Source organism: Cercospora beticola, chromosome 2 (genome assembly GCF_033473495.1).
Source record: "Cercospora beticola chromosome 2, complete sequence".
Classification (NCBI taxonomy): Eukaryota; Fungi; Ascomycota; class Dothideomycetes; order Mycosphaerellales; family Mycosphaerellaceae; genus Cercospora; species Cercospora beticola.
The window spans coordinates 4,541,970-4,567,792 of record NC_088936.1 but is presented as its reverse complement, the minus strand read 5'-3'; the positions used below and the strand labels follow the sequence as shown (position 1 = coordinate 4,567,792).

The 25,823-nt window shown below is 53.5% G+C and overlaps 13 protein-coding genes and 1 non-coding gene across 14 annotated transcripts; 10 read left to right on the top strand and 4 right to left on the bottom strand.

The window, feature by feature from the left end:
* Nucleotides 1–304: 304 nt before the first annotated feature.
* On the top strand, nucleotides 305–1,755 carry RHO25_003751 (uncharacterized protein; the record flags this gene model as incomplete). The annotated part of the gene is made up of 2 exons (XM_023599235.2): nucleotides 305–376; nucleotides 442–1,755. 2 exons carry the CDS (start codon nucleotides 305–307, stop codon nucleotides 1,753–1,755), a joined length of 1,386 nt encoding a protein of 461 aa, XP_023455077.1.
* A 177-nt stretch (nucleotides 1,756–1,932) lies between these two features.
* Nucleotides 1,933–3,561, bottom strand: RHO25_003750 (uncharacterized protein; the record flags this gene model as incomplete). Its single annotated transcript, XM_023599234.2, has 1 exon — nucleotides 1,933–3,561. One exon carries the CDS (start codon nucleotides 3,559–3,561, stop codon nucleotides 1,933–1,935), a length of 1,629 nt encoding a protein of 542 aa, XP_023455076.1.
* Nucleotides 3,562–3,967: 406 nt separating this feature from the next.
* RBG2 (Ribosome-interacting GTPase 2) lies at nucleotides 3,968–5,397 on the top strand (the record flags this gene model as incomplete). The annotated part of the gene is made up of 6 exons (XM_023599233.2): nucleotides 3,968–3,996; nucleotides 4,050–4,078; nucleotides 4,129–4,143; nucleotides 4,207–4,231; nucleotides 4,310–4,884; nucleotides 4,940–5,397. The coding sequence occupies 6 exons, from the start codon at nucleotides 3,968–3,970 to the stop codon at nucleotides 5,395–5,397; spliced, it is 1,131 nt and encodes a 376-aa protein (XP_023455075.1).
* A 2,232-nt stretch (nucleotides 5,398–7,629) lies between these two features.
* RHO25_003748 (uncharacterized protein) lies at nucleotides 7,630–9,339 on the bottom strand (the record flags this gene model as incomplete). The annotated part of the gene is made up of 3 exons (XM_023599232.2): nucleotides 7,630–8,699; nucleotides 8,750–8,995; nucleotides 9,048–9,339. 3 exons carry the CDS (start codon nucleotides 9,337–9,339, stop codon nucleotides 7,630–7,632), a joined length of 1,608 nt encoding a protein of 535 aa, XP_023455074.1.
* A 909-nt stretch (nucleotides 9,340–10,248) lies between these two features.
* RHO25_003747 (uncharacterized protein) lies at nucleotides 10,249–11,897 on the top strand (the record flags this gene model as incomplete). Its single annotated transcript, XM_023599231.2, has 2 exons — nucleotides 10,249–10,401; nucleotides 10,455–11,897. 2 exons carry the CDS (start codon nucleotides 10,249–10,251, stop codon nucleotides 11,895–11,897), a joined length of 1,596 nt encoding a protein of 531 aa, XP_023455081.1.
* Nucleotides 11,898–12,099: 202 nt separating this feature from the next.
* On the top strand, nucleotides 12,100–12,576 carry RHO25_003746 (uncharacterized protein; the record flags this gene model as incomplete). Its single annotated transcript, XM_023599230.2, has 1 exon — nucleotides 12,100–12,576. One exon carries the CDS (start codon nucleotides 12,100–12,102, stop codon nucleotides 12,574–12,576), a length of 477 nt encoding a protein of 158 aa, XP_023455080.2.
* A 369-nt stretch (nucleotides 12,577–12,945) lies between these two features.
* RHO25_003745 (uncharacterized protein) lies at nucleotides 12,946–14,015 on the top strand (the record flags this gene model as incomplete). Its single annotated transcript, XM_023599229.2, has 2 exons — nucleotides 12,946–13,246; nucleotides 13,306–14,015. 2 exons carry the CDS (start codon nucleotides 12,946–12,948, stop codon nucleotides 14,013–14,015), a joined length of 1,011 nt encoding a protein of 336 aa, XP_023455079.1.
* Nucleotides 14,016–14,212: 197 nt separating this feature from the next.
* On the bottom strand, nucleotides 14,213–14,748 carry RHO25_003744 (uncharacterized protein; the record flags this gene model as incomplete). Its single annotated transcript, XM_065602437.1, has 2 exons — nucleotides 14,213–14,688; nucleotides 14,739–14,748. The coding sequence occupies 2 exons, from the start codon at nucleotides 14,746–14,748 to the stop codon at nucleotides 14,213–14,215; spliced, it is 486 nt and encodes a 161-aa protein (XP_065458509.1).
* Nucleotides 14,749–15,691: 943 nt separating this feature from the next.
* Nucleotides 15,692–16,844, top strand: RHO25_003743 (uncharacterized protein; the record flags this gene model as incomplete). The annotated part of the gene is made up of 3 exons (XM_023599228.2): nucleotides 15,692–15,734; nucleotides 15,786–16,603; nucleotides 16,662–16,844. 3 exons carry the CDS (start codon nucleotides 15,692–15,694, stop codon nucleotides 16,842–16,844), a joined length of 1,044 nt encoding a protein of 347 aa, XP_023455078.1.
* Nucleotides 16,845–17,642: 798 nt separating this feature from the next.
* Nucleotides 17,643–18,519, top strand: RHO25_003742 (uncharacterized protein; the record flags this gene model as incomplete). The annotated part of the gene is made up of 3 exons (XM_023599227.1): nucleotides 17,643–18,122; nucleotides 18,220–18,312; nucleotides 18,406–18,519. The coding sequence occupies 3 exons, from the start codon at nucleotides 17,643–17,645 to the stop codon at nucleotides 18,517–18,519; spliced, it is 687 nt and encodes a 228-aa protein (XP_023455794.1).
* Nucleotides 18,520–18,881: 362 nt separating this feature from the next.
* On the top strand, nucleotides 18,882–18,965 carry RHO25_003741. Its single transcript has one exon. It is a non-coding gene; the product is annotated as a tRNA-Gln (tRNA).
* Nucleotides 18,966–19,082: 117 nt separating this feature from the next.
* On the bottom strand, nucleotides 19,083–20,020 carry RHO25_003740 (uncharacterized protein; the record flags this gene model as incomplete). Its single annotated transcript, XM_023599226.2, has 2 exons — nucleotides 19,083–19,343; nucleotides 19,394–20,020. The coding sequence occupies 2 exons, from the start codon at nucleotides 20,018–20,020 to the stop codon at nucleotides 19,083–19,085; spliced, it is 888 nt and encodes a 295-aa protein (XP_023455795.1).
* A 986-nt stretch (nucleotides 20,021–21,006) lies between these two features.
* RHO25_003739 (uncharacterized protein) lies at nucleotides 21,007–22,356 on the top strand (the record flags this gene model as incomplete). The annotated part of the gene is made up of 1 exon (XM_023599225.2): nucleotides 21,007–22,356. One exon carries the CDS (start codon nucleotides 21,007–21,009, stop codon nucleotides 22,354–22,356), a length of 1,350 nt encoding a protein of 449 aa, XP_023455796.2.
* Nucleotides 22,357–23,840: 1,484 nt separating this feature from the next.
* INDA1 (Amino-acid permease inda1) lies at nucleotides 23,841–25,674 on the top strand (the record flags this gene model as incomplete). The annotated part of the gene is made up of 3 exons (XM_023599224.2): nucleotides 23,841–24,176; nucleotides 24,233–25,369; nucleotides 25,423–25,674. The coding sequence occupies 3 exons, from the start codon at nucleotides 23,841–23,843 to the stop codon at nucleotides 25,672–25,674; spliced, it is 1,725 nt and encodes a 574-aa protein (XP_023455797.1).
* Between the last annotated feature and the right edge of the window lie 149 nt (nucleotides 25,675–25,823).

The following is a 25,823-nucleotide window of genomic DNA, read 5'->3' as shown; positions in this document are numbered from 1 at the left end:
GCTGTTTCTCCAATGCTCACAATTTTCCCTGGCTGTACCTTCCGTCATCGGACGAGGGGCCAGCGTGCTGCAGGAATAAGGTTAACAGCGCCACAGAGCGGGGAGACACGAGCCACAGACGTCGATCTGCCGCCGATGATTCTGTCGTGCGCGCGCCAGGCCAAACGCGTTCGGGAGTTGTTGATGACCAGCCGAGGGATGTTGCCATCTGCTATGAAGCCACCATTCTGCAATCTGTCCTCTTGACACCGTCCTTGAACATCTTCTGCTGTATTTTGCTCTTGCCCATTGGAATATAGCAAACATGGGCGACTTCACGCCGCAGCAGCGCAAAAAGGTGCTCCGCGTGCTGGTGATCTCGTTGATCTTGGACCTGGTAAGGCTGCATGTCGGCAGATGCATCAGATGGCAGAGATAGGCGAGACTAACTGACGCGTCCAGATCTCCTTCACCTTCATCCTACCGCTGTTCCCCAAACTGCTCGAGTTCTACCGCAATGTCGAAACGCAATCCGACTCTACGCTCCTGGCCAAGGTGCTGTACGGGCTGAACGCGTACAAGAACTCCTTCGCCAAACCCATCAACGACCGCTACGACATTGTGCTGCTGGGCGGCGCTCTGGGCTCTCTCTTCTCCCTCTGCCAGGCCATTGTGTCGCCGGTGATTGGCATCCTCTCCGATCGCTATGGCCGCCGTACCGCCTTGCTGTGCTCCATGTGCGGCAACATCGCCTCCGTGGCCTTGTGGTGCGCGGCCACCGACTTCCGCACTTTCCTCGCCAGTCGCATCGTGGGTGGGTTGAGTGAAGGCAATGTGCAGCTCGCGCTGGCCATTGCCACCGATATCTCTACCGACCAGGACCGTGGTAAGACCATGGCCCTGGTGGGCGCGTGCTTCTCCATTGCCTTCACCTTCGGACCAGCTCTGGGAGCGTGGCTCTCCTCGATCAGCACCGTTGCCGCCAATCCCTTCGCCACCGCCGCCGGCGTGTCGCTTGCCCTCATCGTCACCGAGACCGTCTACCTCTACTTCGCCCTCCCCGAAACCCATCACGCCCATCAGTCTGCCGGAGAAGACGCTCGTAGGAAGAAGGAGAAGGCAACATCGAATAACAACCCGCTCGAAACCCACACGCGAACGAACTCCCACATTCTCCTCAACATGACCCACTTCACCTTCATCCTCTTCTTCTCCGGTATGGAGTTCTCCCTGCCCTTCATGACCTACGATCTGTTCTCCTACGGCAGCAAGCAATCGGGCAAGATGCTAGGATACATTGGTCTGGTGGCTTCTCTCCTGCAGGGTGGTGTGACTCGGCGCATGCATCCTCTGCGAGTAGTTCAGCTCGGTGTCGTATCCGCCGCGGTGGCATTCTTCCTGCTGTCCAAGACGCAGACCGAGAAACAGCTGTACATTGCCGCAACATTGCTGGCTGTCACGAGTTCTACAGTGGTCACGGGATTGAACAGTCTGAGCTCTTTCGAGGCCAGCAAAGACCAAAGAGGAGAAAAGCTGGGCAATCATCGCAGTTTTGGACAAGTGGGAAGAGCTTTGGGACCATTGATCTTCTGCTCGCTATACTGGTGGGCAGGCCGAGACGCAGCATACCTCGTTGGAGGCTCCGGCATGGTCGCCGTGTGCGGACTGGTATTTGGAGGATTGAAGGCGCCAGCGGGCTTGGAGGTGAAGAAGCCGAAGAAAGAGTCGGCAAATGGCACAGCACTGAAATCCAACGGGAGTGCGAAGAAGTCTTGATCGTAACCATTTTCGGTAGTCCTGATCTAGTGTATATATTCTTGCAGAACCAGTCGACCTGTACAGTACAATCCAGAGCCTCCTCATCTATACTTCGCATTCATATATCTCGTCAATCGTGCTCGTTGCGTCCTGTGCAAACTGCGTAGGATATCTGCCCGCCATCATTGAGCTGTATCAGAATGCAAGTCCTGTATCCCACCAACTGCTGCCCGTGCGCCACCTAACCAAATCTTTCCACAAAATCCAATCTTGCCGATCATCTGCTTGCCCCCAACCCAATAGTCGCAAAGGACTGATAATCAGTGGCTCGTACAACCATACCCCACCTTTGGCGAAATCGTCCACGAGGAGCGGAGCAGTGAAGTACATCCAGACGATGACAAACAAAAGATTTCCAAACTGGCGTGATAGCAGAGGTTGTTGAGCTTTCTGGGTGAAGAAAGTCTGTAGCGTAATCCCGAGAGCTTGCGAGAGGAAGAAAGCGAAAGGTCCACGGAGGGGCCGTGTATCGCCGAGCTGGGTAGTACTGCCGCTCGCGTGAAGGAGGCCTGAGAGAGCAAATGCAAGCCAGAGACCTATCAGTCTTCCCTTTTGGGATCGAGGCTCGACGTTGAGAAACGATAACAGGCGAGTGGCAGGAGCTTGAAAGGCGTAGCGGAAAGTCTGATGCCAGTAGCTCGACCAGAAGCCCGCGAGGCCTTTGTTGAGAACGAGGTCAATCGAGCCGAAGAACGTAGGTGGATTGAGGAAGGGAGCTCCTCGAAGACCGATGCGTTTGGATGAGAGGACGAAGACGAAGAAGAGTGGTCCGAGGAGGAAGATCGTGTTGAGGGCGACGCTGATTCCAACGAAGGAGAGGAGGAGACGCGCGGAGCGGAGGAGGGTTGGTGAGTTGATGCCAAAGAGCCAGGGCGGAGACGTAGTGGTATACGTGTAGCCCCAGAAATAGGGATCGTGATGCATGAGCGTTTTGACGACATCGAGAGTGGCGGCGCCCAGGAATAAACGGGGAAGAAAGAAGCGTAAGAGGGCCTGGCGAGAAGAGAAGCGGATGAGGCCGGTGTAGCTCGTCGTTGGAGGAGACGATACATCGGTCTTGTGGGCCTTGTGAATATCGCCACTACTGTTTTCGTAGCCCTCCAACTCAAGTTCGATATGTTTTGGCAGTTTCGGTATCCCGCTCGTCTCAAATGACCAGCCCACTCCGCGGAAAGAACAAAACACATCCGCGACCCAGTCCAGTCTTTCGAGAAATGGCCGCTCAGGATACGGTTGCCAGAAAATAGGTCCGGTTCGTTTGGCAGGTCCTTCCGTGGCTCGTTTCTCCGACAATTCCAACATCGCCACCCTCCTCTCCTTCTCTCCTTTGTCATTCGCACTCCCATTCGCCCTTCCATCAACATCACCATCCTCCCTCACCTTCTTCAACGCTCCCTCATCAGCCCTCTCCAGCCTCCGAAAATCCGTCTGACAATCATTCCACGCCATCACCGCCGCAGTCCACATCGTACCCCAAGACGAGATAAGTCCAACTCCATAGGCCGCTGGAGCACTCCTGGCTCTCACATTAAGGATATTCCATATCGAAAACGCCACTAAAAGTCCAAATAGCGGAAGCCGGACTTTTTGAAGCAAAGGTCGTCGTCTGTGGTCGATGAGAAGGTAGATGAGGATCATGGCGAAGCCGAACGTGGCTTGAGGGTATAGGAAAGGCTGAAATGCGCCAGAGGAAATAAGATCATTGTAGACAGTGTTGTAATATGCTTTGACCTGACGAGGTGTTTCGAGGCCAGGAGGAAGCATTTTGTTCTCGTGTGTCGTGCTGTGTTCTTTGTGATCTTCGGGGTGTTTTATCTTAGGTCGATATCCATGGCTTGAGAATGGGTGACGATGCTTCGTTTCTACTTCTTCGAGGAATGTTAGTTGTGTGGAATCATTCGATCTATGTATTTGTTGTGAACTCACCTTGGAGGAAGAGAAAGGAAGAAAGTGATGTGATGTTGATTCGACGACGTCAGCTGGGCGGCGAATGTGGCGTCGCAAATGTGGCGCCACAAAATGTGGCTTGTCCTTGCAATTCGGCTGCAGCTCAAGTTTGCATCTTGAGCAACACCTCCACCGGCCGATTTCACTGTACATTTTCCGCCGTCGACTGGCACGAACGGAGATACGGTAGCAGCTCGCGGCTTCGCGAGCAACATTCGCAAAGATGGTGAACATCACGGACAAGATCAAGGAGTGAGGAAGCTCTAACCGTTGAAGACCGAACTCGGTGGCTGATGGTGATTCAGGATTGAGGAGGAGATGGCGAGGACGCAGAGTACGAGACGCCCAACTCGAAAGTGATCGATCTGGACTGACAATCTGAAGAGAATAAGGCTACCAGTACGTCTCTGATCCCGCGGCCGATTAACAATTTTCCGAGGACTCTTTGCTGAGCATTACCAGACTACCACTTAGGTCTGCTGAAGGGGTAAGTCATGCTGGCAGCGAATGCTGCTCGCAGCCTCGAATCGGCACTTCGCAACGACCTTCACTAATAGCGTCACAGAAAGCTCGCTCGTCTTCGAGCACAACTCCTCGAACCTGGCAAGACCGCAGGTGCAGAAGGAACAGGATTCGATGTCAGCAAATCCGGCGATGCACGAATAGCACTCGTCGGCTTTCCCTCAGTCGGAAAGTCCACATTCCTATCCAAGATCACAAAAACGAAGTCCGAAGTTGCTTCATACGCTTTCACAACTCTCACGGCCATTCCCGGTGTCCTCGAATACGGAGGCGCGGAAATTCAGATTCTCGATCTTCCCGGTATCATCGAAGGCGCCTCAGAAGGAAAAGGACGAGGTCGTCAAGTCATTTCAGCAGCCAAAACGAGTGACATGATTGTCATGGTTCTCGATGCCACGAAACGAATAGAGCAGCGTGCTTTGCTGGAGGCAGAACTGGAAGCTGTTGGCATCCGGTTGAACCAGGACCCACCGAACATCTATCTCAAGCCAAAGAAGGCGGGAGGTGTGAAGATCACCTTTCAAGCGACACCGAAGAATCTGGACGAGAAGATGCTGTATAACATCCTCAAGGACTATCGCATTCTGAATGCTGAGGTGCTGATACGAGACGAGAATGGTATGCAAAGTTCGAAGATTGTTGTTTTCACAGCACACTGACATTAATCTCACAGCCACTGTTGACCAGTTCATCGACGTAATCATGAAAGACCACCGCACCTACATCAAATGCATATACGTGTACAACAAAATCGACAGTGTCAATCTCGAATTCCTCGACAAGCTCGCCCGCGAACCCAACACGGCCGTCATGTCCTGCGAGCTCGATCTTGGGGTGCAAGACGTTGTCGATCGCTGCTGGAACGAATTAAACCTGATTCGCGTGTACACGAAGAAGCGCGGCGTAGAACCTGACTTCAATGAGGCGTTGATTGTGCGGCATGGAAGCACGATCGAAGACGTTTGTGATTCGTTGCATCGAAGCATGAAGGAGAGCTTCAAGTATGCGCTGGTGTGGGGCGCGAGCGCGAAGCATGTGCCGCAGAGGTGTGGTTTATCGCATGTGGTCAGCGATGAGGATGTTGTGAGTATTGTGGGGACGAAGAGTGGACTGAATGCCGAGACGAAGTAGGATGGCACGAATGGTGTGCGTAGCATCGATGGAAACGCGTTGCTGTGGAACAAACTGAAAGCCAGCAACGAGAGCGCAGGTGTGAAGATCGATTGTCACCAGATGCACGCTTTTAGTCTTCACCGATAGGTAAAGATGCAGTTCTCAAGGCCCAAAGCATATACCTTTGGTTTTCCACCAATGACCAGACTTGTCCCAGAAAGAAGATTTTGGTTAACATCGTACTTGTAATCAAGCTGACCAGCACCGAGCCCACTTTGTCTGCGAAGAAAGGCGTACATTCTGGCAATGAGTTTGGCATACCAGGGCAATCGCCAGATGGAAGCGATTTCTCGGACCAGGCACGACAGTGCAGTGACGCCCGTGCCTCGACTGACGAGCATCGAAGTAGTTATATCTGCAGAGAAGACTTTGATATTTGTCATCCAGAGGTCTGCGTGCCTCCGATAGAATCTAGCGGCACAGCAGGCTCATTTTCTGGGGAAGTTGACACCGAGGATCATGTCTGCTCACAGACGAACACTTTCCGACGATAGCCTTGAGACATAGACTCAAGGCGGTCGCCAGAACACGCTCAACGTTTCATCTAATCCGCTGCGGCATGACTTTGTCCTCGGCCATCTGGTCGGCAAAAACTTCAAGTTCACCCCACGCAGATTCACACTTCGTAGCTGTAATTAAGATGAAGCGATCGCCACAAAGCCCACTATACCAGCTCGGCCAAAGGAAGGACGGAGTTGTGCCGTATAGCTTTGTCTGGAAGAGCTTTCTGAAATCGCCTGTCTACCTTTTGCGGCCAGTTCTTGATGTTGAGATCAAATACAGACTAGAGGTGACATCGACGGTGTCAATTTGATCCGACGCCTGAATCGTGGTGATATACCAATGAAAGGCAGTGCCAGTATTGTGTACGAGCATGCTACCAAAGGTAGTGACGGTCCTGCACATCGTGTCTGCGAAACTTGCTCGATATACCCTGGCAGCTGCAAGCATCCAGTATCGGCCGTGTGAAATGCACGATTGAATAGTCATGCTAAGCCGTTGACCTGTGGATGGTAACGATCGTAGTGACAGCTTCTGAAGACTTTGGTGGTGCCGAGACTGAGTTGTGGAGCTGAGTCGGTCAGGCTTGGCAGAAAGCCCGTCAAGCCACCAACCCTTGCTCCGCAGAGAATTTCGAGCTCTGTGAGCTCCTTACGATGGAGAACTGCTGCTGATAGGCCAGAGAAAGTGGTGAGGGGCTTTGGGCGAAGTCCTGCTTTTGCTTGCCCCGCCAGCCCTGCAGCCCGCTGTCTTGCGGCCATTATATTCACTCACGACCCGCGGACATCATCCAATAATGGGGCAACTCGTAGCTAAGCTACGGTGGTATGGTCTTTATGTCTCTCCGCTTCCTAATCGTCTCAGAGCTCTGCTAATAACCTTACAGAGTGGTATGACGACGTGTTGTGGTCAGTCTGCAGATCCGCGTTAGCCCGTGTTCGATTCACGGTACCGCCAATCTTGTGATCGTAACGATTCAGAACGTTCAATCCGTTCATCGCCAGTCTTTTTGCTTTTTGCTGGAGGCTCAGAGCTGCAGAATTGGACAACACCATCCCCTACGGCCCTGGCAGCCAGCAGGGTGTTCCGTACACCACCATCGGGGTATAGCAGGCTGATAGCTTTTTGCAGACTGTTCAGCAAGATGTATTCCAGCTTTGTAAACTGTCATGGTCGCCTGGCTGCAGCAGAACTTTGTCTTTTTGTAAATCGCTCGAAGGACATGAATTTGGTCAGCCGTGCACGATGGGCGACATTGCGGCAGCTTTCTGAGACGGCCACCACTTCGCGGTCTATTTGATCTGTTCCTATCGTTGATCTTGCATCTGAGAGAAATCTGAGTCTCGTTGGAAAGATCGAGTGATGGTGATCGTCAAGTACTTTTTCTTGGGTGGCACATCGATGCATGGAGATCAGGTCCGGAAGTTTCTTGTATTGTGACATGCGTCCGACGACGTGTGTGTCGATGCGCTGCGACGGAGAATTGGCAGTGATATGTGTGGTAACAATGTTGTGTAGAGGTCCAACGCGAGTGACGATGGACCAGGTGAAGTCAAGCTGGCGCGCTCCTTCCTTGCTTGACTTCAACGGCACCACAACTTTTATGCACTTCATGCATTGCGTTTACTACATCCTGCACTTTGCACTACCGCGAACAAGAAACGAGCCTACGGAACTTGTAACCTTTACCTAATAAGCCTGACCCGCCGCGATCAACAACGGCGAAAACACAGCACAAGGCGCATCCGTCTCGATCAAAGGCCTTGTCTCCTCGCCGCTCGGGTTGCCTTCGCCGCCCAGCACTCCCAGCTCTCTACCAAAGCTGCTGCCCAACCTGGGCCACGGCGCGCCATTCCCAGGATTCTTCGCGAATCCTGCCCACACGCCTTGCATGTACTTGCTCAGCGCGACTTGGGTGGGAGTCGCGCCGGCAGCAAAATACGTGCCCCACACAGACGGGATCTCGCTGCTGTGCCAAGCTCCAGCGTTGGGGAAAATGCTGAGGTTTGGAAAGACACCTTCGTACCAGTACCGCCAGATTGGGCGACCGGACACTTTGATCGCATCCGCGAGCGTCCTGGTGGAACAGGTGAACAAGAGATCGGTGACAACACGATCGATAAGTTTGAATCCAGCATTGGCCAGAGTTGGGTACAGAGATTGTATCGTGCCCTCAGATATGCCTTGGAAGCCGTAGTTCGCGAGAGTCGAGTTTAGAGTAGCCGGAGTGGTCGAGCCAGTGTTCAGACCAAAGAGGTCGAGGAAGACGGAAGCTTCATTCTTGTTGGTCCCGATCAAGACCGGCACGTTTGCGAACTTCCCGGAGAGAATGTTCGGCAGCGCTTGCTTCCCTACGCTTGTGCCGTCACCAGTAACATCGGGAAAGCTCAGGCTATTCTGTGTAATGTATGCCTGGATGTCGGTGGCGGGTACTTTGCGCAGGCAGTCAATGACAGACGGCGCGGTACTGCAGCCAAAGTTGGATGCCACCTGGTTGTAACTAGCAAGGCCGACGCCAAGGGCGGCCTGGTTCTGCGATTGCATGATCGCTGCTCGGAAGGGCAGGGGGCTTGGTGGATTCGCAAGAAGCTGCTTCACATCGTAGCCTCCTGCGCTCTCTCCAAATATTGTCACGCGAGCAGGATCTCCGCCGAACTGCTGGATATTCTGCTGCACCCATTGCAGGGCCAAGCGCTGGTCCAGGAAGGCACTGTTCTGCTGGCCAAAGGGAATTTGAGGTGAGTTGGAAAAGCCAAACACTGTTTGCAACAATTAGCACGATGTCTTGATATGCGCAGGAAGCACTCACTATTGGTCCTATAGTTGATAGCAACAACTACGACATCCTCGTTGGCCGCAAGCGAACTTCCATTGTAGAATGCTAAGGATGCTGTGCCAAATTGGTTGTTACCACCGTACAGCCAAAACATCACAGCCTTAGTTCTGGTCGGGCTAGCACCTCTCGGAGCGAACACATTCAGGTACAAGCAGTCTTCACTCTCAGCCGGTGGAGGGAGAGTTGGGTTGTTGAAATATTGCTTCGTCTTTTCGTTTGCTGCAGCGAGTGATCAGCAGAGGCAACTTTTTGCCGAAGGATTTGTTCATACCGAATTGTTGCAGACATGCTGGAGGGAGTTTCTGTGCCCGCAGTGGCGATCTCCATGGAGTCGCTGGCTCGGGAGGAGCAAATCGTCGAGCACCAGTCGGAGGCTGCGCATACGGAATACCCAAGAAGGCCTTGACTGGAGGTGCACTTGGCTGATTCGATACGCCAGTGACAGTGCCGATTACTCTGCCATTGTTGATAGTTACTGTCGGGTTTGCAGCTTGCCTTTGCTCAAGCGGAGTGGCATGGACCGCGGCGAAAATGCCCAGCAGAGAAAAGTGGGAGAAGCGCATCGTTCCTAGACCTCTCTGCAGACGAGATCAATGGACTTTCCTAGAATTGCGAGACGTTACACATTATATGTCCAGTCAAGATGGCTCCAAAAAGTCCCAAAGCGGTGCATGTGGAATACGCAGCGAACGCTGATCCTCGGTTCCATTACGAACAGCCTGTGCTTGGAACTTAAGCATTCCGCCAGCCGCGGCGCCGAGTTGCAGATCATGCGCGTTTTCGAATTTACTGTACCATGGCCGTTGGAATTGTGTTTCAACTGGCAGCTGCATACGAGGATGTTGAATCTCGTCCATGTGTGCAGACACGTCCAGCCTGGCGCGCACAGTGCGATCCGGACTCCATCATGTCCATGCCCAGGCGCATGTGCGTCCGTGGCGAAGAGCAGATCGCCGAGGATGAACAGGCTACTGTAGGCTGTGCGCCACCTCCACACTCTATGGGCACTTCCGAAGGACGCCGTCTGGGGCCCCAGATGGGGAGAGCTGTGCTGCTCTAGTGGTTGTTGCGTATAGAGCGACATTGACCAGTCTGGTCGTTCGGGAGCCGAATCTCGTCTTTTGTAGGCCCGCATGAGCTGAACACGGGCTATGCGAGGCGGGACATGTCAAATATGGCAATATTGCACACGCACGGCGACTCCCGCAACACGGCAGTCAAGATGCAGACAGCAGAGCATGCCCGGACCCTCGTTTATGGCGTCTTGAATGCCATGTGCTGGTGTCGGTAGAGGTAGTCGCCATGGGCTGTAGAGGCATGTCGGAGGAATGGTGCTAGAGACGTTGAGAAACGCGTTCTCCACACGCGTCTGTGCTCACGACGAAGCCACCACCCTTGCTCTTCCATCCAACAAGCATCAACACCCCATCCCGTCCATCAACACACCCGCGCCGCCGCATCTGCCGTTCAGCATGAGGCAGAGGATCACATATCTGCTGCCCCGCGGCACCGGCGTCGATCCGGCGGACATCAGCGCCGGCAAGGACGACCTCACTTTCCGGCAGGCCACGACCGCTGCAGTTGAGCGTCGTATAACGCTTGGCTTGTCCGAGCTGCCCCTTCCGGTAAGCGGCATGACAAGTTATCGAGAATACGAAGTTGAGATTGGCGTTGTCAGGTGCAAGAATTCCTCAAGGACTTTCACGAACTGCATGTCCGGGTAGTGTCCCCACGCAACTATCCTGCACTCTCGCCCGCAGTATCAACGTTACCACCCGGTCTCCATGCCTTCTTCACGCCACCAAGCAGGCCAGGAACATCCGGAAACAAGCTCTGCTCTGAGCTTGGTCACTTGCTGGGACTGAATGAGCGAGAGCTAATCTGCAGTTCTGAACTTGGCGCCTACCCCAGACCACCTGTTTTATCCGAGAGGTTCGCGAGCTCTTCTACATACCAGTTTTATCATGGAGTAGATGATTTGAACACGATATCGCAGCACGTAGTGGACCAGCTTTGCCCGGGACTCCCAGTTGCGTCCACCAGTGGACAGCTGTGCAAAGTCATTGCAGATACTTCAGGTGCTGCATATGTGGACTATGATTTTGATGTCATCAATCATGCCGTGACAATCAGCATTCTTTCGCCACCGTCATCTGCGGCCGATGGAGATGGCATCCCAGGAAGAGTGCACAAAATTCAACCAGAAGAGCGACTCGAAGTGGGCATTCTGTCGCCGGAGCAGGCAGATGAGCCAGAAGAGCACAAATTGGGCGGCTATCTGACTGTGGTAGGTGAAGACGATAAGCCCAAACCAACACTATTCTCGTTCCCCTCCAGACACCATTCTCTCCCTTCGAACGATCGTACAACGTATTCTGCGAACTTTCAGAAGCCAACGGGGTTGCATCCCAAACTCGAGATTATCTTTTCCGCCGAATCCCTCACATCGCCGAGCCCCGAGAAAGCCTGCTCGCTTCACGCATACATGACAAACCCTTCGACGCTGTTTCTGGACAGGTATCAGTTCGAGGACGATCTGTTCCTTGCCTCACAAAATCTCGTGGCTCTGCGCGCTCTGAGCGGTGAGGAGGATCTGGAAGCACCAAACTGGGTGGTAAAGCAGTGGGGCTCTGTTTCACTGTTCGAGTTGGCCTCTCCAAAAGGCGCTGGGCCACCCAAAGGCAACTGGACAGTCACAATTCCCATGCATTTACGATACCTGAATGCTACTGCCTCTAAGACTGGACACACGACCATCGATGTTCCGTGGCCTGTCGTTTTCTGGGCATGCGAAGCCGAAGAGGGCTTGAAAATGAGCACAAACCCATTCGATCGCATCAACTTGGGCTACGATGGGCTCTTTGGTCCAAAGACTATGTTCTACCACGTACCGGCCAATCCTCAAAGTGGACGTCTTGTCGAGCAGCTACGCGTACCAGTACTGGATCCTGCCCAGGCTACTTGGGTGCCTCTTGGGACACTTCTCGCTGTAGTGATAGGATTTGCTTGGATATCGTGGAAGCTATTTGCTGGTCGGGGCGCGCTAGGTGCTGGAAGAGACAGAAACGCAACTGCCAAAGATGCATCGAAACAACCGATCGCCGGAAAGAAGACTCGATAATGTAATATGACAGGCTGGATGACCGTTTCCGTGTAACACAGAACGGGCGGATTGTATCTCGTGTGTGGGGCACATCATCTCGGCGATCTGCGCTACTTAGCGAGCTGAAGAGCCTTCCTTGAAATATAGGGCTGCGGAGGACAACGATTCACGATGTTGCATATCGTCTCGCCCCTCAGCACTGATTGGTGGCATGTCAACTATGTACTCGGCCTTTGGAGCTGTCGTTGAACCTACTTCATGCAGCAAAGATACCCCGCGATCACTCAAGAGGCGGAGTGAGGCCCTTGAGACTCTCGAAAGAATGACATTTGCGGTCGCGAACGCAGTCAACACAAGAGATTTTGATCCCAAATCTTCAGCATGGAGCTCTGTGGCGCCCGACACCATACTTTCTACCATGTCGGGACAAGAGTTCGGTATTCGTGGCCTCTTGCGCCATTTGGAGCAAGTCACGTCTACGACACCTTCCTATCATATCGAGTTCGTCGACTTATACACCACGATGAATAGCACACTTGATCGCGGGGAGGTGTTTGCGAGAGCGGAAAAGTTTGGGGACCCGCCTGGCGTTGTCAAGAAGGGCCTGTTCCAAATCGAGTATAGGTTGCTGGAAGGCGAGTGGAAGTGGGTGAAGCAGACCAGCTTCGCTGCTGGAGAAATGGTTGCGTGGGAATAGTCTGACGACGAAGAGAAGCTGACGTCTGTACGGCAGCTGTATGGTAATGCGGAGGACATTGGACGAGCACCCAAGGGATCCAGAACTGCCTCCAACGATGACGCCCACCGGCAGACTTTCCTCACGCAGCCTCGTCTCGAGCACTTCCCCAAGCTTTCTTCTCCGCAGAGTAAAGGATCGACTCTACAATGACATCCCCTCTGGCATTGGACTTCTGCCCCTCGTCCGAAATCGCAGGGCATGATGGCATGGCGTAGGCATTTATTCGTGTTCAGCGTAGGAGAGCACCCTGGACCAAATTTCCTCACTTTTCTGCCTTGACATTGGTTTTTGCATATCACTACCCATACAGCCTAGATTTCCAGCAACATGCCTCCTACCACGAACGGGCAAGCACCTGCAGTAAAAAATGTTGGATACATCGGCCTCGGGAATGCAGGCTTCAGCATGGCCTCGAATCTGCCCAAAGCCGGCTACCATGTAGTCGTGCACGACGTGAACGAGGCACAAGTCCAGAAGGCTGTCTCGGAATGGCCAAACACCACTGCTGCGAATGGGAAAGCAGAGGCGTTTGCGGATTGCGAGGTTATTGTTACCATGCTTCCGCAAGGCAAGATCGTGAGAGAAGTGCTTCTCGGCAAAGACAACTTTGCTCGATGCTTGAAGCCAGGTAAGCGGACGGAGATGAGACACAAGAACGAACACAGAGAAACCAATTGACACCTCCAGGTACAATCATCATCGACACCTCCTCATCCTCTCCCTTCGATACAATCGCCCTCGGCAAAGAACTCGCGGAACACCAACTCGAACTCGTCGACTCACCCATCACCCAGACCTACATGCACGCCACCGACGGCGGCGAATCCACCCTCATAGTCGGCGCCGACTCTCCCGCCGTCTTCGCCAAAGCCGAGCCCATCATTCGCACCATGGCACGCTACGTCTTCCACATGGGAAAACTCGGCAACGGCCACGCGATGAAAACGTTGAATAACTACATCATGGCATCCTCCATCTGCGCCTTAAGCGATAGCTTGGTAACAGGACAAAAATACGGCTTAGACCCAAAGCAAATGATCGATGTCTTGAACGTAGGGACAGGCGTATGCTTCCCTACATTAGATACATTCCGAAGAGATGGCTTGACAGGGCGGTATAATTCTGGTTTTGGGCTGGCGTTGTTGGTCAAAGATCTGGGGATCACAGAGGATTTCATGCAGTATAATGGGTTTGAAACAGAATTACCTGGTTTGACCAGGAGGTATTTGGGGGATGCGCTTAAGGAGGTGGAGCAGAATGCGGATCATACGAAGGCTTTGGTCGGGTGGGAGAAGAGGAGTGGGGTGACGTTGCAGAGGCCGAAGGAGGTGGAGGATATTCCGAAGGAGGATTTTGAACATCGGTTGAAGGGGTTGAATCGGTCGAGGGATATTTAGAGGGGGCGGACGAGGAGAGCTAGTTCCATACGCGGCCCAGAGTAGAAGAAAGAAGATGTATTCCTTGACTTACTCTCGCCTGTAGGCGTCACTCAATGTCGTGCTGCCATTCATCGTGCTTTGACAAACCTTGACTAGTCGGCATAAGCCGTTCAATCGCATCTGGTCCATTTTGCGTCAAGATGAATGGGATGTGCTCAATCGAACAACAACTTCAGCCCCATCACGAACCCGCCCACAATCATAGAAGCTCCAATCTCAGCCCTCACAATAAGTCTCGCACTGCGGGCAGCCACGTGCGATAATCCAGAGCTCACCCAGCTCGCATCCGGGATGGCGTACCAAATGGCGACAACGGCGAGATGGTATGCCACTGCACACAGGGACACCGTAACCACCTTCTTCCACTCGAGCGCTTTTGGTGACTGCTCCTGAACGTGGAAGAACTTCCGCAATTTGACCTTGACGAGAGCGATAGCGTAGAGTACCAGCGAAGCGACGGCAGCGGTTCCACCACAGACGGCGAAGACGGTCATCCAGATATTGAAGAGGATGGCATCGAAGGATTGCTCTGATGGGCGGAGAAGAGAGAAGTGCTCGGGAAGGGTTTGGTCGTCGCTGGTCAGATTGTAGACGGCATCTTCGGAGCCGAGAGTGAGGCGAGGTGCGTTGCCTGTTTTCTGTGAGTTGTCTGGTGTAGTTCTTGCAGAAGTTAGTACCTACGTCTCACCATCTTGGGCACTGACTTTGATTCGCGGGGGTGGAAGAAAGTATGGCAAGTCAATACTGAGCCCTCGAATGTTGAAGGACTCGAGGCTCACTCGAGATTGCTGCTGGCGCAGAAGCTAGGATGTTGATGATGCATGCGAAGTTGTCGGCCGTTTGGGCTTCGCCCGCAGCAGAAGCATACTGCATACAGCTTTCACGTCTCTTGCCCTGAGATGTAGCTAGGAAATATGCCGGTGACCGCGAGGCTGCTCTGACAACGCTCTGCAAAGTACACCCGCGTGCAGACAAGTCGTGACTCGAGGACCGACCGAAGTACATGCTCAGGCGCATTGCATAGATTGGAGTCTCTTGATTTGTGTGGTATGAACAGCTCCACGGCATTGAAATATGCCTCGCAGCAATCTTCACGCCGGTCCTCCTTGCTGTGCTTGTATCTCTTCACATTTCCCAGGCAATGTCCATGGCTGTTCCTCCTCCCATGTGCTTTCTCTTTTGCTCCCATCATCACTGCTCTTTCTGTTTGGACGGATCTCCACCTGTTGATTCGACTCGGTCATTTCTCGCACCTGCACGGCTGCCAGTACCGCATGCTGCTGCTCTGGGCGATGTCTGATGAAAGATGTGCGCGCCGTGCTGGGCCATGTCATTCCAAGACAAAGGCAGAACCGCATTTACCGTCACATGCGAGACGACTGGGGACGGAGGGAGAGCCGTGCCAATCACCACTTCCACGCCTGCAGGGACCTGATGACCTCGGCCCTCAGGCGTGCAGACGTCGATGCGGCCGACAATTAGCACGGCAGAAGAGCGTGATCACTGATAGCACCACCGACCTAGGCTCTCTGACTTGATTAGAGCGTGTCGTAGGACTACATTTCCTTGCCATTTGTCTGCCTTCATACTTCTCTCCTCCGATCTAACGGTATAGACTCCAGACTACCACAACCATGCCTTTCAATACTGCTCTCACGCGCAAGCTGGGCATCCGAGGTGCGATATAAGCGAGACTACTCGATATGAGGCAGTACTGACAGGACGCAGTACCCGTTGTCCAAGGTGGCATGCAATGGGTCGGATACGCTGAACTCGCATCGGCCGTGTCCAACGCCGGCGGTCTCGGTATCCTCACTGCCCTCACACAGCCCACGCCCGACGACCTGCGCAAAGAGATCCGGAAATGCAAAACCATGACCGACAAGCCCTTTGGCGTGAACCTGACCCTCCTCCCCTCGATCAACCCGCCCGACTACCCCGCCTACGCGCAGGCCATTATCGATGAGGGTATCCGCATCGTCGAGACGGCTGGCAACTCGCCGGGCCCCATCATCAAGCAGCTGAAGGAAGCCGACCCGCCGTGTGTGATCCTGCACAAGTGCACCACCATCCGCCACGCCATGAGCGCTGTCAAGCTCGGCGTCGACTTCCTGTCCATTGACGGCTTCGAGTGCGCCGGCCACGTCGGCGAGCACGACATCACGAACCTGATCCTCCTCAACCGCGCCCGCCAAGTCATGCCCGTTCCCTTCATTGCCTCCGGAGGCTTTGCCGATGGTCAAGGTCTGGCTGCGGCGCTGAACCTCGGCGCAGTGGGTATCAACATGGGCACGCGATTCATGTGCACGCTGGAGGCGCCTATCCACCACAACATCAAGGAGAGCATCGTGAAGGCGCAAGAGACAGACACACAGCTAGTGCTGAGGAAATGGAAGAACACATCGCGCTTGTTCAAGAACAAGGTCAGCACAGAAGCATACCAGATTGAGAACGATCCCAACACGAAGGAATTTGCCTCCGTTGGCCCTCTGGTCAGCGGGCAGCGCGGTAGGAAGGTCTTCCAGAACGGAGACCCAGATTTTGGCGTAAGTTATAACCGCTAGTCTCAAAAAGAAAAAGCGACAAGCTGACAAATGATAATAGGTATGGACCGCTGGCCAAGTCATTGGTGTCATCCACGATATCCCATCTTGCGAGGTTTTGGTGTCAAGGATAGAGAAGGAGGCGATTGAGAGCTTGCAACAGGCATCAAGTCTCATTGTTGATAAGCAGCCACCCGCAGATATCCGCGGCAAACCCGCGAGTGAGATCCAGGCTAAGCTATAGATGTGCATATAGGTTTGACATAATGAAGCAATTTCATGGCGGTAGCAGCACTCAACTGTCAGCTATCGATCGGCAGCGGCGGAATTGACAGGTGCAAACTCCACGGCAAGTTAACCAAAGATCGACTAGTTTTCGGCAGGCTCGGATGGACATTTTTTGTGAACCGTGGTTCGGCACCCCGACGACACCTCACGTCGCCTCTCATTGTCTACAACACCCGACATTGTTGGTCGATGTGTACGCGTCGTCCACGACAGACTTTGTTGCCACCTTTTCAGCCGGTACCATACCACTGTCAACGTCACCATACGCGTTCAGGATGTATATGGCAAGATCACACCCACGAGCCGGACCCAGACGGTCAGCAGTACCGACTCCGAACTCCAGACCCATTCATTCAGCTCAGTTGTGCAACTTCGGAGGATTGTTACCTTGGGAAAATCGATACTCTGGATCGATACACTAGTCGAAGTACCGCTCTCTGACAACCAGGACCCTTCATACTCACGCAGACGTAAACTCCATGCGAGCACCATGCGATACGTAGTCCAAAGTTCAACTTGAGATGCCGAACAGAAAACACTGGAACTGACCTCCCGTCGAACTCCTAAGTTTGAGCACAATCCAAGGCTCTGAAGTGGGCACTCCAGCACATCCGCAAACAGAGGAAACAGAGGAAACAGAGAGGGCACAAAACGCAGGCCTCGCTCTCAGCTCCTGTTCTGTTCTCTTGCTTCCAACTGACACACACGACCATTCGACTTCAATACACCAGACTACGTGTAGTACACAGCAGTCATGCGTCCCTCCACCCTCTCATCCGTCGCGGTCTTAGCTGCTCACGCCATGGCTGCACCGCAGCTCGTCCTCCCTTCGGGCCATCTCAGCAGTACAATTGCCGCTGCTACTTCAGCCGTCGTCGACCCAAAGGCCAAGGTCAGCACCGCCGACCTCTGGGGGCCTGCTCCAACCGAGGCCGCCGTTGCAGACCCGACTGAGCAGGACGTGTTCCCATCAGTCAAGACCCTAGCTCCCACTCTTCCTGTCGTCCTCGGCCAAAAGTTTGCGCATAGCGCGAAGACAACCTCCACAAACACAAACACGCCAGTCATCGCCGGCGGAAAACCCAAGTCCACCCACGTTCCAGAGGCTCCGAATATGGCAAACGTACCTGGTACCTCACCTCGTGCTTTCCATTGCAAACTCGAAGGTTGCTTCTACGACGACGATGGCTCCAAGGTTGCCAATGTGGCGCGCGCTGTCCATGAGGTTATGGCTGTGAGTGTTCGAGACACTTTTTCTCTTTCCTCCCATCGTTGATATCCTGCACGGTACTGTACCGAAATTGAATATTGGCTGATGCTTTTGCTTCCAGACCGAAACTCATACAGTCCCTGTTGCTCCAGGAGCCACTGCTGCTCCAGAGAATGATGATGATAAACATTTTACCCTGCAGGCTCGCATCGCGGTGAGTTCTTGAGACGGCTTTCCTTCCGAATCGTTACTATCTCACGCGGTACTACATCTTGGATCGAATGTTGACTGACACGATTGCCCTTAGAATGGAACCCTCACGGTCGACGCCGTTGGAGGACACCCTTCCCTTTTCTCAATCATTTCAGCCATGGCTGCGGCTGCGTCCCCTACGCCGTTTGAGGGCCACCCTCCACAGTGAGGGTTGCTCGTGAGCGCAGTCGATGGTGTCTAGATGGGCATGGCATTAGTGTATTGGTGTTTCTGCTTCTGTGTGAGATCAAAAGTCGGGCTCGATAGAAAAGGACGTAGTATTAACCCAAACAAATCTGTTGGATACTCTTGGTTCCATTTGGCTCATTTTCCGTATTCTTTTGACGACCTCTAGTATTGTTGGCAGCAATGCGCATGAATGCTCTTGTTGACTTGTGAGTTTTCAAACATCACTATTGTCCAGTGAGTGAGGTCAAAGTAGCAGCGGCAAAACCTCGGCCAAAGGGCCCACACAAACGCTCATATTGTCACAAAATCCCTTCACTCCTACTCCAACAAACACCCAGCTGGGGTTGACTAGTGTAATGGCCATCACGTCGGATTCTGACGCTTCAGTCCTTTCCGGAGATATCAGTTCGATTCTGGTGTCGACCTTTTTGGCTCATCTCGAATGACTTTTGTCGTAGTGACTGACCATGTTGAATTTTTTGCACAACCGTATTGGCCCTTGATCAATCGTTTTGCCAGTCATGGATTATTCCAGCGCCGTGCTCAGGCTGTCTGTGCGAATAAGTTCTTGTTCTCGATTACGAAGTTCTTGAAGGTCCGCGCTGGTCGACCAGTCACCCTTTCTACCACATCTGTCTTCTCCCAATGATGACCTTTTGCAACCTTCTCATCGATTTCGCCCAGCATTGCTGCAAAGTCCTCGGGAACACCGCCCACTTTGACTAGAGTCTGGGCTAGTTCGTGACCAGTGAGGCTCACGTGTTCGATGTTTCTTCCGAGTACTTCGCTGAAGATGGCAGCGATCTAATTGAATTAGTACACTGTCGAAGTTTGAGGGTGATTCGGCAACCTACATCATCATATGTGAGACTCTCCGGTCCGGTGATATACAAATCGGCATTATGTGGCTTCTCATCGACCAGTGCTCTGTACGCCGTGGCGGCGATATCTGTCGTGCTGATGTACGGTTTCTTGCCTTTTCCAGCAGCACTGAATATCTTGCCTTGTTCCATTATGGTCTGCCAATGGTATCCACCATAGCCTCGCTCGATGAAATTCTCCATGAAGAAATGTGGGCGAAGGACAGCCCATTCGAGCTTTCCCTCATCGCCGAGTTTGTGTAGTTCCCCATGAGCTTGTCCAAATAGTGGGCCACCTTCTTCAATTTCTGCTGAGGAGAGGAGTACGAAGCGACGAACGCCTTTGGAGACTGCCAGGTGGACGAAGGAGATGAGGAGCTCGCCGCGGTTGTCGCTTTCGAGACCCACAAGATACACGGCGGTTATGGGTGAGTTCTTGGCCTGCTCGTGTTCGAATGGGTTGCTGTATGTGGTACTGTCTGTCCAGTCGAATTTTACATTTGGATGATTCGTTGCTTTATCTGGTGAACGCGTGGCAATGAGCACGGGATATTGTGGCGTCAACATGGAAGTCAACTCGCTCGCAGTCTTGCCATTCGATCCAGTAATGAGTATCGTCATCGTGAGACGTGAAGATTCTTGCTTTCGGCGTTTGGTGCTCAAGTCTGGTCAATTTCCCGGTCTATTGAAAACGATGGCTACCGGCTGAGGCCAGCTGCCGCGTCTTATATACTGCATCATCCTTTAGAAAAGGAAGACGAGGTCCTCAACAGAATCGCCTATGGGTCACGACAGAGGTGAGGTATGTCATCGGGGTCTTGGCCTGCGATCTTAAGAAGATCACTTCCACGAACAGGAGCCATGTGTCAGCATTCTCAGGTTTTTCGAGCTCGCATTGCAAACTACTTCCATCCTTCGATGGCGATTACCAAGCAGGATAGGATTTGTAGGCCTCGACGTACCGAAGAGCTGCCCTTGACATGCTGTGAACGGAAGGAAGCGTCTTGGACGTTGCTGACCATGGCAGCCAAGAATGCCCAGGTGGCAGTCGTTACACAGCATCTTGACTTATGAAGGTGAAGAAGGGTCTCTCGCGTCAAATTTCGTAGCGCATCCCGTCTGCACTCACATGCGAGCATCAAACTGTCCGTCGGCAGAAATGGAGCATCATCTGCGCGAGAATGGCAAGGACGAGTGCAACAACTCGACCAAGAATTCCAAGACACAAGGGCACCGGAAGCGGTTGAACTTCCACCCGAAAACCGAGCAAACTTCCTTTTACTTTTTGCCAGGGCCAGGATCCAGAGGCATCATGCAGACGTCGAATCCCTTCCATTCTATGCTTGCCCGCAAACGCTCTCAATGGCAGTGAACGAAGATAAGCCGTATCGCAATGCCGTCGCGTGGGAAGTGGAAGACACCGATCACGACGCCTCCTCAGCAATATGCCCACGACAGCTCGGCGCGCTCGCGTCGTCGAAGGATCATGCTGGCATTGCAAAAGCCGCCGCGTGAAGTGCGACCTGGCTAAGCCGGCGTGTGGGAGATGCCAGAGGGACGAGCGAGAATGTTCGTATGGTGGCATGCCGTTTAAATGGGTTGGCGGGATGGCTCTACGTGGCCGTCACGCACCGCCTTCTGCGTCGAGACCTGATGATCTTGGCTCTGCAAAGCTGCAGACTGTGGGCCCTGACGAGGACGACCGTCATTCTACTTCTGCAGCTTCCACAGCTTCTGACAGGTCCTCCAAATCCCCAGTCGTCGAGCGCCGCCGATCTGACCTCTCCACTACTGCCGTGTTGCCTGCGGCTCTGGCCTCACCAGTGGATCGGGCCTCGCTCGTGCCTTACTTCACTAACGTAGTGCTGCCTCGCTACTGCATGGGAGACTTTGTCCTTTCACTGGATCACAATATCCTGCTTCAGAATGAGGCCCTCCATGAAGCCATGCTGGCGATGGCGCGAGCACATTTCGACATGCAGTCGAAGTACGGGTCCGCCACGACAAGGAACCGCACACGACAGAGCGCCATCGTAACCTTCCGCAAACAGCTAGCGTCAAGCGCATGTGAAGACGCCGCTGCAAAAGACCTCTTCTCAACAAACGTTCTGTTCTGCTTACTGGATGGGATGATTGAGCCTACAGAAGAGACGAGTGCATCGACACTGCACTTGAAAGGCGGCTTTGCTATTCTGGACCGCTGGGAGAAGATTGTTCCGGAGATGATTGCGGAAGGTGGCATCAGGTCACATCTACTCTCTGTATTCGCCACTCTAGACCTTGTGCATGCTATTCTCAGTGGCCGCAGACCACATTTCGACCCAAGCATCTACCGCAAACTCGCCAATACAGAAGCCTGGTGGGGGAGACTTGATCCAAATAATGCGATTATATGGGCTGCGGAGAACTTAAGCAGGGTCGCAGCACTTGCCAGTATAGTCCACGGCAGTATCAAGGCATATGGCTTGGAAGTAATGCGCAAGCGCCTTTCCCACTTCGAAATCATGCTCAGTGCCCCCCTCCGCGCACACTTTGCTCGACGAGAAGATGCTCGGGAACGCGATAGTGCAGAGATGGACGAGTGGACTGCATTTTGTACTATCTGGGATATCTCGGCACGCATATTTTATGAACGGGCGATCAGACTGAAACCGGTCGACGATCCGGCTGTGCAACAGTACACGAAGAAGGCCGCCTTGATGCTGAGTCAAGACTTGTTCTCGGGCATGCTGCAGCATTGCATCGTACTGCCGTTGGTCATCATCGGAGCGCATTGTCTGCTGCGAGCTGATCAAGAGATGATCTCTCGTGCCTTGTCGCCCACGGTCTCGTACCTGGCATTCGGTTGCTTACCTATAATGGAGCAGTTCTTGAAGACGACGTGGCAGAGGAGAAATTTGGAGGCCACTTGGTGGGAAACGTTTGCGGATATCGCCGAGAAGACGTTCCTGTTCTGATAGTGTGACGATAAATCAGCTACGGCCAGCGCAGAGAGAAGAGTTGCACGCATTGCTGCATACTGCGGCAGATGCTATGTACATATGTAAGTTATGGGAAGTCTCTGACAAATTTCTCTTGCTGGGGTGCTCTAGCACCAAATGCATATGTGAAAGTAGATGCCTTAACTGCCAGAGAGATCCCGCAGCAGCACCAGTTCCAGCTGTCTTTGACCTGCAGTTGATAGTTAGGCTGTCGCTTTCGGTACAGGGCGTGGAATTGACACAACGTGTTCATATTGGCCAATGTCTCCTTCTTGGCTTCTCAAGGACAGTGCCTTCCCCGTCCTGTGCGGTCGCGTAGCACCGTGCGTGCCTTCCACTTCATTGCAGACGCCTCCGCACATCCCGACTTCACCTCATCGCTGACACCACTTCACGAACACCAACCCACCAAATACCGCACTGCCGCACGACAATAACGCTTCACCGATGCCGATACGTATCTGATCGTCTTTCCCTGCCAAGCCACACGACTTGCTCGACTTGCCGACTGTCCAACTGGCTTCGAAGCTCACGACGCGCGGAGGGTGCCGCACGCAGGTCAGAGTTGCACTGGCGACGATGGTGAAGTGCGGTGGACACGTGAGCATGCGAGATCTGCGGCATGCAGGCCTCCCGCTCAGCGAACGGACGTGATAGGTGAGAAGCGTTAGCGAGAAGACATGGCTAAGACCGCAGGTGTACACGCTACCAGTGACCACCAGCTGCGTGCAGAACGAGCAGCGGTCTCAGCAGACGATCTTAGCAGATGGAAAGCATCAGACACGCAGGACCAAGTGTTCCTCGGCTGCGATCGCCCATCTCTCCAGCTTCTTCTCCAGTCTCCACAAAATCTTCACATCCACCTCCGCGTGCTATTAGGTAACACGCCCCATACTGCCCACAACAATACGCCCCTTAGAAATCGCAACGCCATCTTACACAATGACTTCTCCTGCACACGACAATGGCTTGACGTTGCACTCGGTTGTCGGCGGGCAAATACGACGCCAGAAGACCAAGGCCGAGCAGCAACGCCACTAGAAGGCCTTCCACGCATGTGCGAAGTCCAAATTCCCGCAGAGACCGCGACAACATGATCCTTCGACTGAACGGCGCGGACATCCAACCCAAAGTGTACGCCCGAACCGGCAGGAGATAAGCTGTACTGGTAGAGACAAAGACGAAAAGCCACAACATTGGTTCGCCGCGCCCAGCGTCCAGCATTGGCACCAAGAATCAAGCGGAAACTTTATCACTTGGCCGCCGTGCCACGAGCTCTCAAGGGTCTGGCTCGTGGTTAGCTTGCACTAGAGCAAACCGCATGCGTGTGGTTCGCGCGCGACGTGCTCGACAAAGCGCGGTATAAGTATCGTGAGCGCGTCCCGTCGAAGCGCGCCTTTCTTCTCCCCATCGCTGTCGCGTGCGCCGCGCCTTTATTCAAGTCAGCGTCCTTGCCCGTCATGAATACTACCGCCATGCCGGACCCAATCCGAATGGAGGTCGAGAAGGGCCATGCGCCTGAGATCAAGACCTCCGGCTCCAGCCAGGACGGCGAGGTCTTCGGTGACTACAGAGAGCCTCGCCTGATGACCCGTTTGGGTCTGACTGCCGAATCTTTCAAGCGCCGAAATGCTTCAGACAAGCACAATCAGCTCAACAAGACCATGAAGGCTCGCCACCTGAACATGATTGCCATTGGTGGCTCCATCGGTGCTGGTCTTTTCGTCGGATCTGGTAGCGCCCTGAACCGTGGTGGTCCAGCATCTCTCCTCATCTGCTTCGGTCTCATCGGTATTGTAAGTATAGCATGTTGCGTTTGCGAGGTCGCAGAGTTCTAATAGGATCGCGATAGATGATCTTCAACGTCGTCCACGCCCTCGGAGAACTCGCCTACATCTACCCCATTTCTGGTGGGTTCTACACTTTCTCGGTCCGCTTCATCGATCCTTCTTGGGGTTTTGCCATGGGTTGGAATTACGTCCTCCAATGGGCCGTCGTCCTACCGCTAGAATTGGTCGTGGCTGGTCTCACAGTGAATTTCTTCGGTCTTGAAGTCAACAACGCCGTCTGGATCACGGTCTTCTGGGCATTCATCATCATCATTTCGGTTTTCGGTGTCCTCGGCTATGCTGAAGAGGAATTCTGGGTCTCATTGTTGAAACTCACAACCGTCATCGTCTTCATGATCATGGGTGTCATCTTCGCCTGCGGTGGAGGCCCAAGCAGTGGCCAGTACGGCGAGTACTGGGGCGCCAGGCTATGGTATAACCCAGGCGCCTTCGCGAACGGATTCCGAGGATTCTGCAGTGTCTTCGTCACTGCTGCTTTCTCCTTCTCCGGCACCGAACTCGTTGGTCTGGCCGCAGCTGAGTCTGAGAACCCACAAAAAGCCCTGCCTAGCGCCATCAAGCAGGTGTTCTGGCGTATCACTCTCTTCTACGTTCTCGGCTTGTTCTTCGTTGGTCTCCTGGTCCCATACGACGACCCACGTCTTCTTGGTGCTGGTGGCCTGATCGACGTTTCTGCCTCGCCATTCGTCTTGGTCGCCATCAATGCCGGCATCCCCGCTTTTGGAACCTTTGTCAACGTGGTCATCATGTTGTCAGTTCTGTCAATTGGTCTCTCCGGTGTCTACGGTGGTTCTCGTACCCTTACTGCCCTCGCAGAGCAGGGCTACGCTCCTAAGTTCTTCGCCTACGTTGACCGCGCCGGACGACCGCTTCCAGCTACCATCACGATCATCGCCTTCGGTGGTATCGCCTACATCTCTCTTGCAAGCAGCGGTGTCACTGTCTTCAACTGGCTCCTCTCCTTGTCCGGCCTCGCCGCTCTGTTCACATGGGGAAGCATCTGTCTTGCACACATCCGATTCCGATCCGCGTGGAAGTACCACGGCCACACCCTCGATGAGCTTCCATTCCAAGCTGCTTTCGGAGTTGCGGGATCATGGGTTGGTGTGGCCCTTGTTGTGGTTGTCTTGGCCGCTACCGTAAGTTTTCCAATGGCTACTCTTGATATGATTCTCGGCTAACGTGTTCCCAGCTCTACGTCGCCATCGCCGCATCCATTGCCGACGCTAGCGTCGAGCCATTCTTCCTCAACTACCTCGCCGTCTTCGTCGTCATCGTCTTCTACATTGGTGGTTACTTGTGGAAGCGCAAGAGCTGGTTGAGCCTCGCTGAGATCGATGTTGACTCTGGTCGCCGTGAGCTTGATTATGAGGCATTCCAGGCCCTCAAGGCGAAGCGTGCTGCATGGCCAGCATGGAGAAGAATTCTCGACAAGTTCGTCTAGAGGTGGTCATACAATAGTTGGAAGGTAGTGTTTGATTGATAATGAGCTGGATGAAGTTATGCTTGATACCCATACATGAATCCAGTCAGAAGTTCCAAAACGATTTTCTCACGAACGTGTTTATTCGACTTGACTGCAAATATATCACT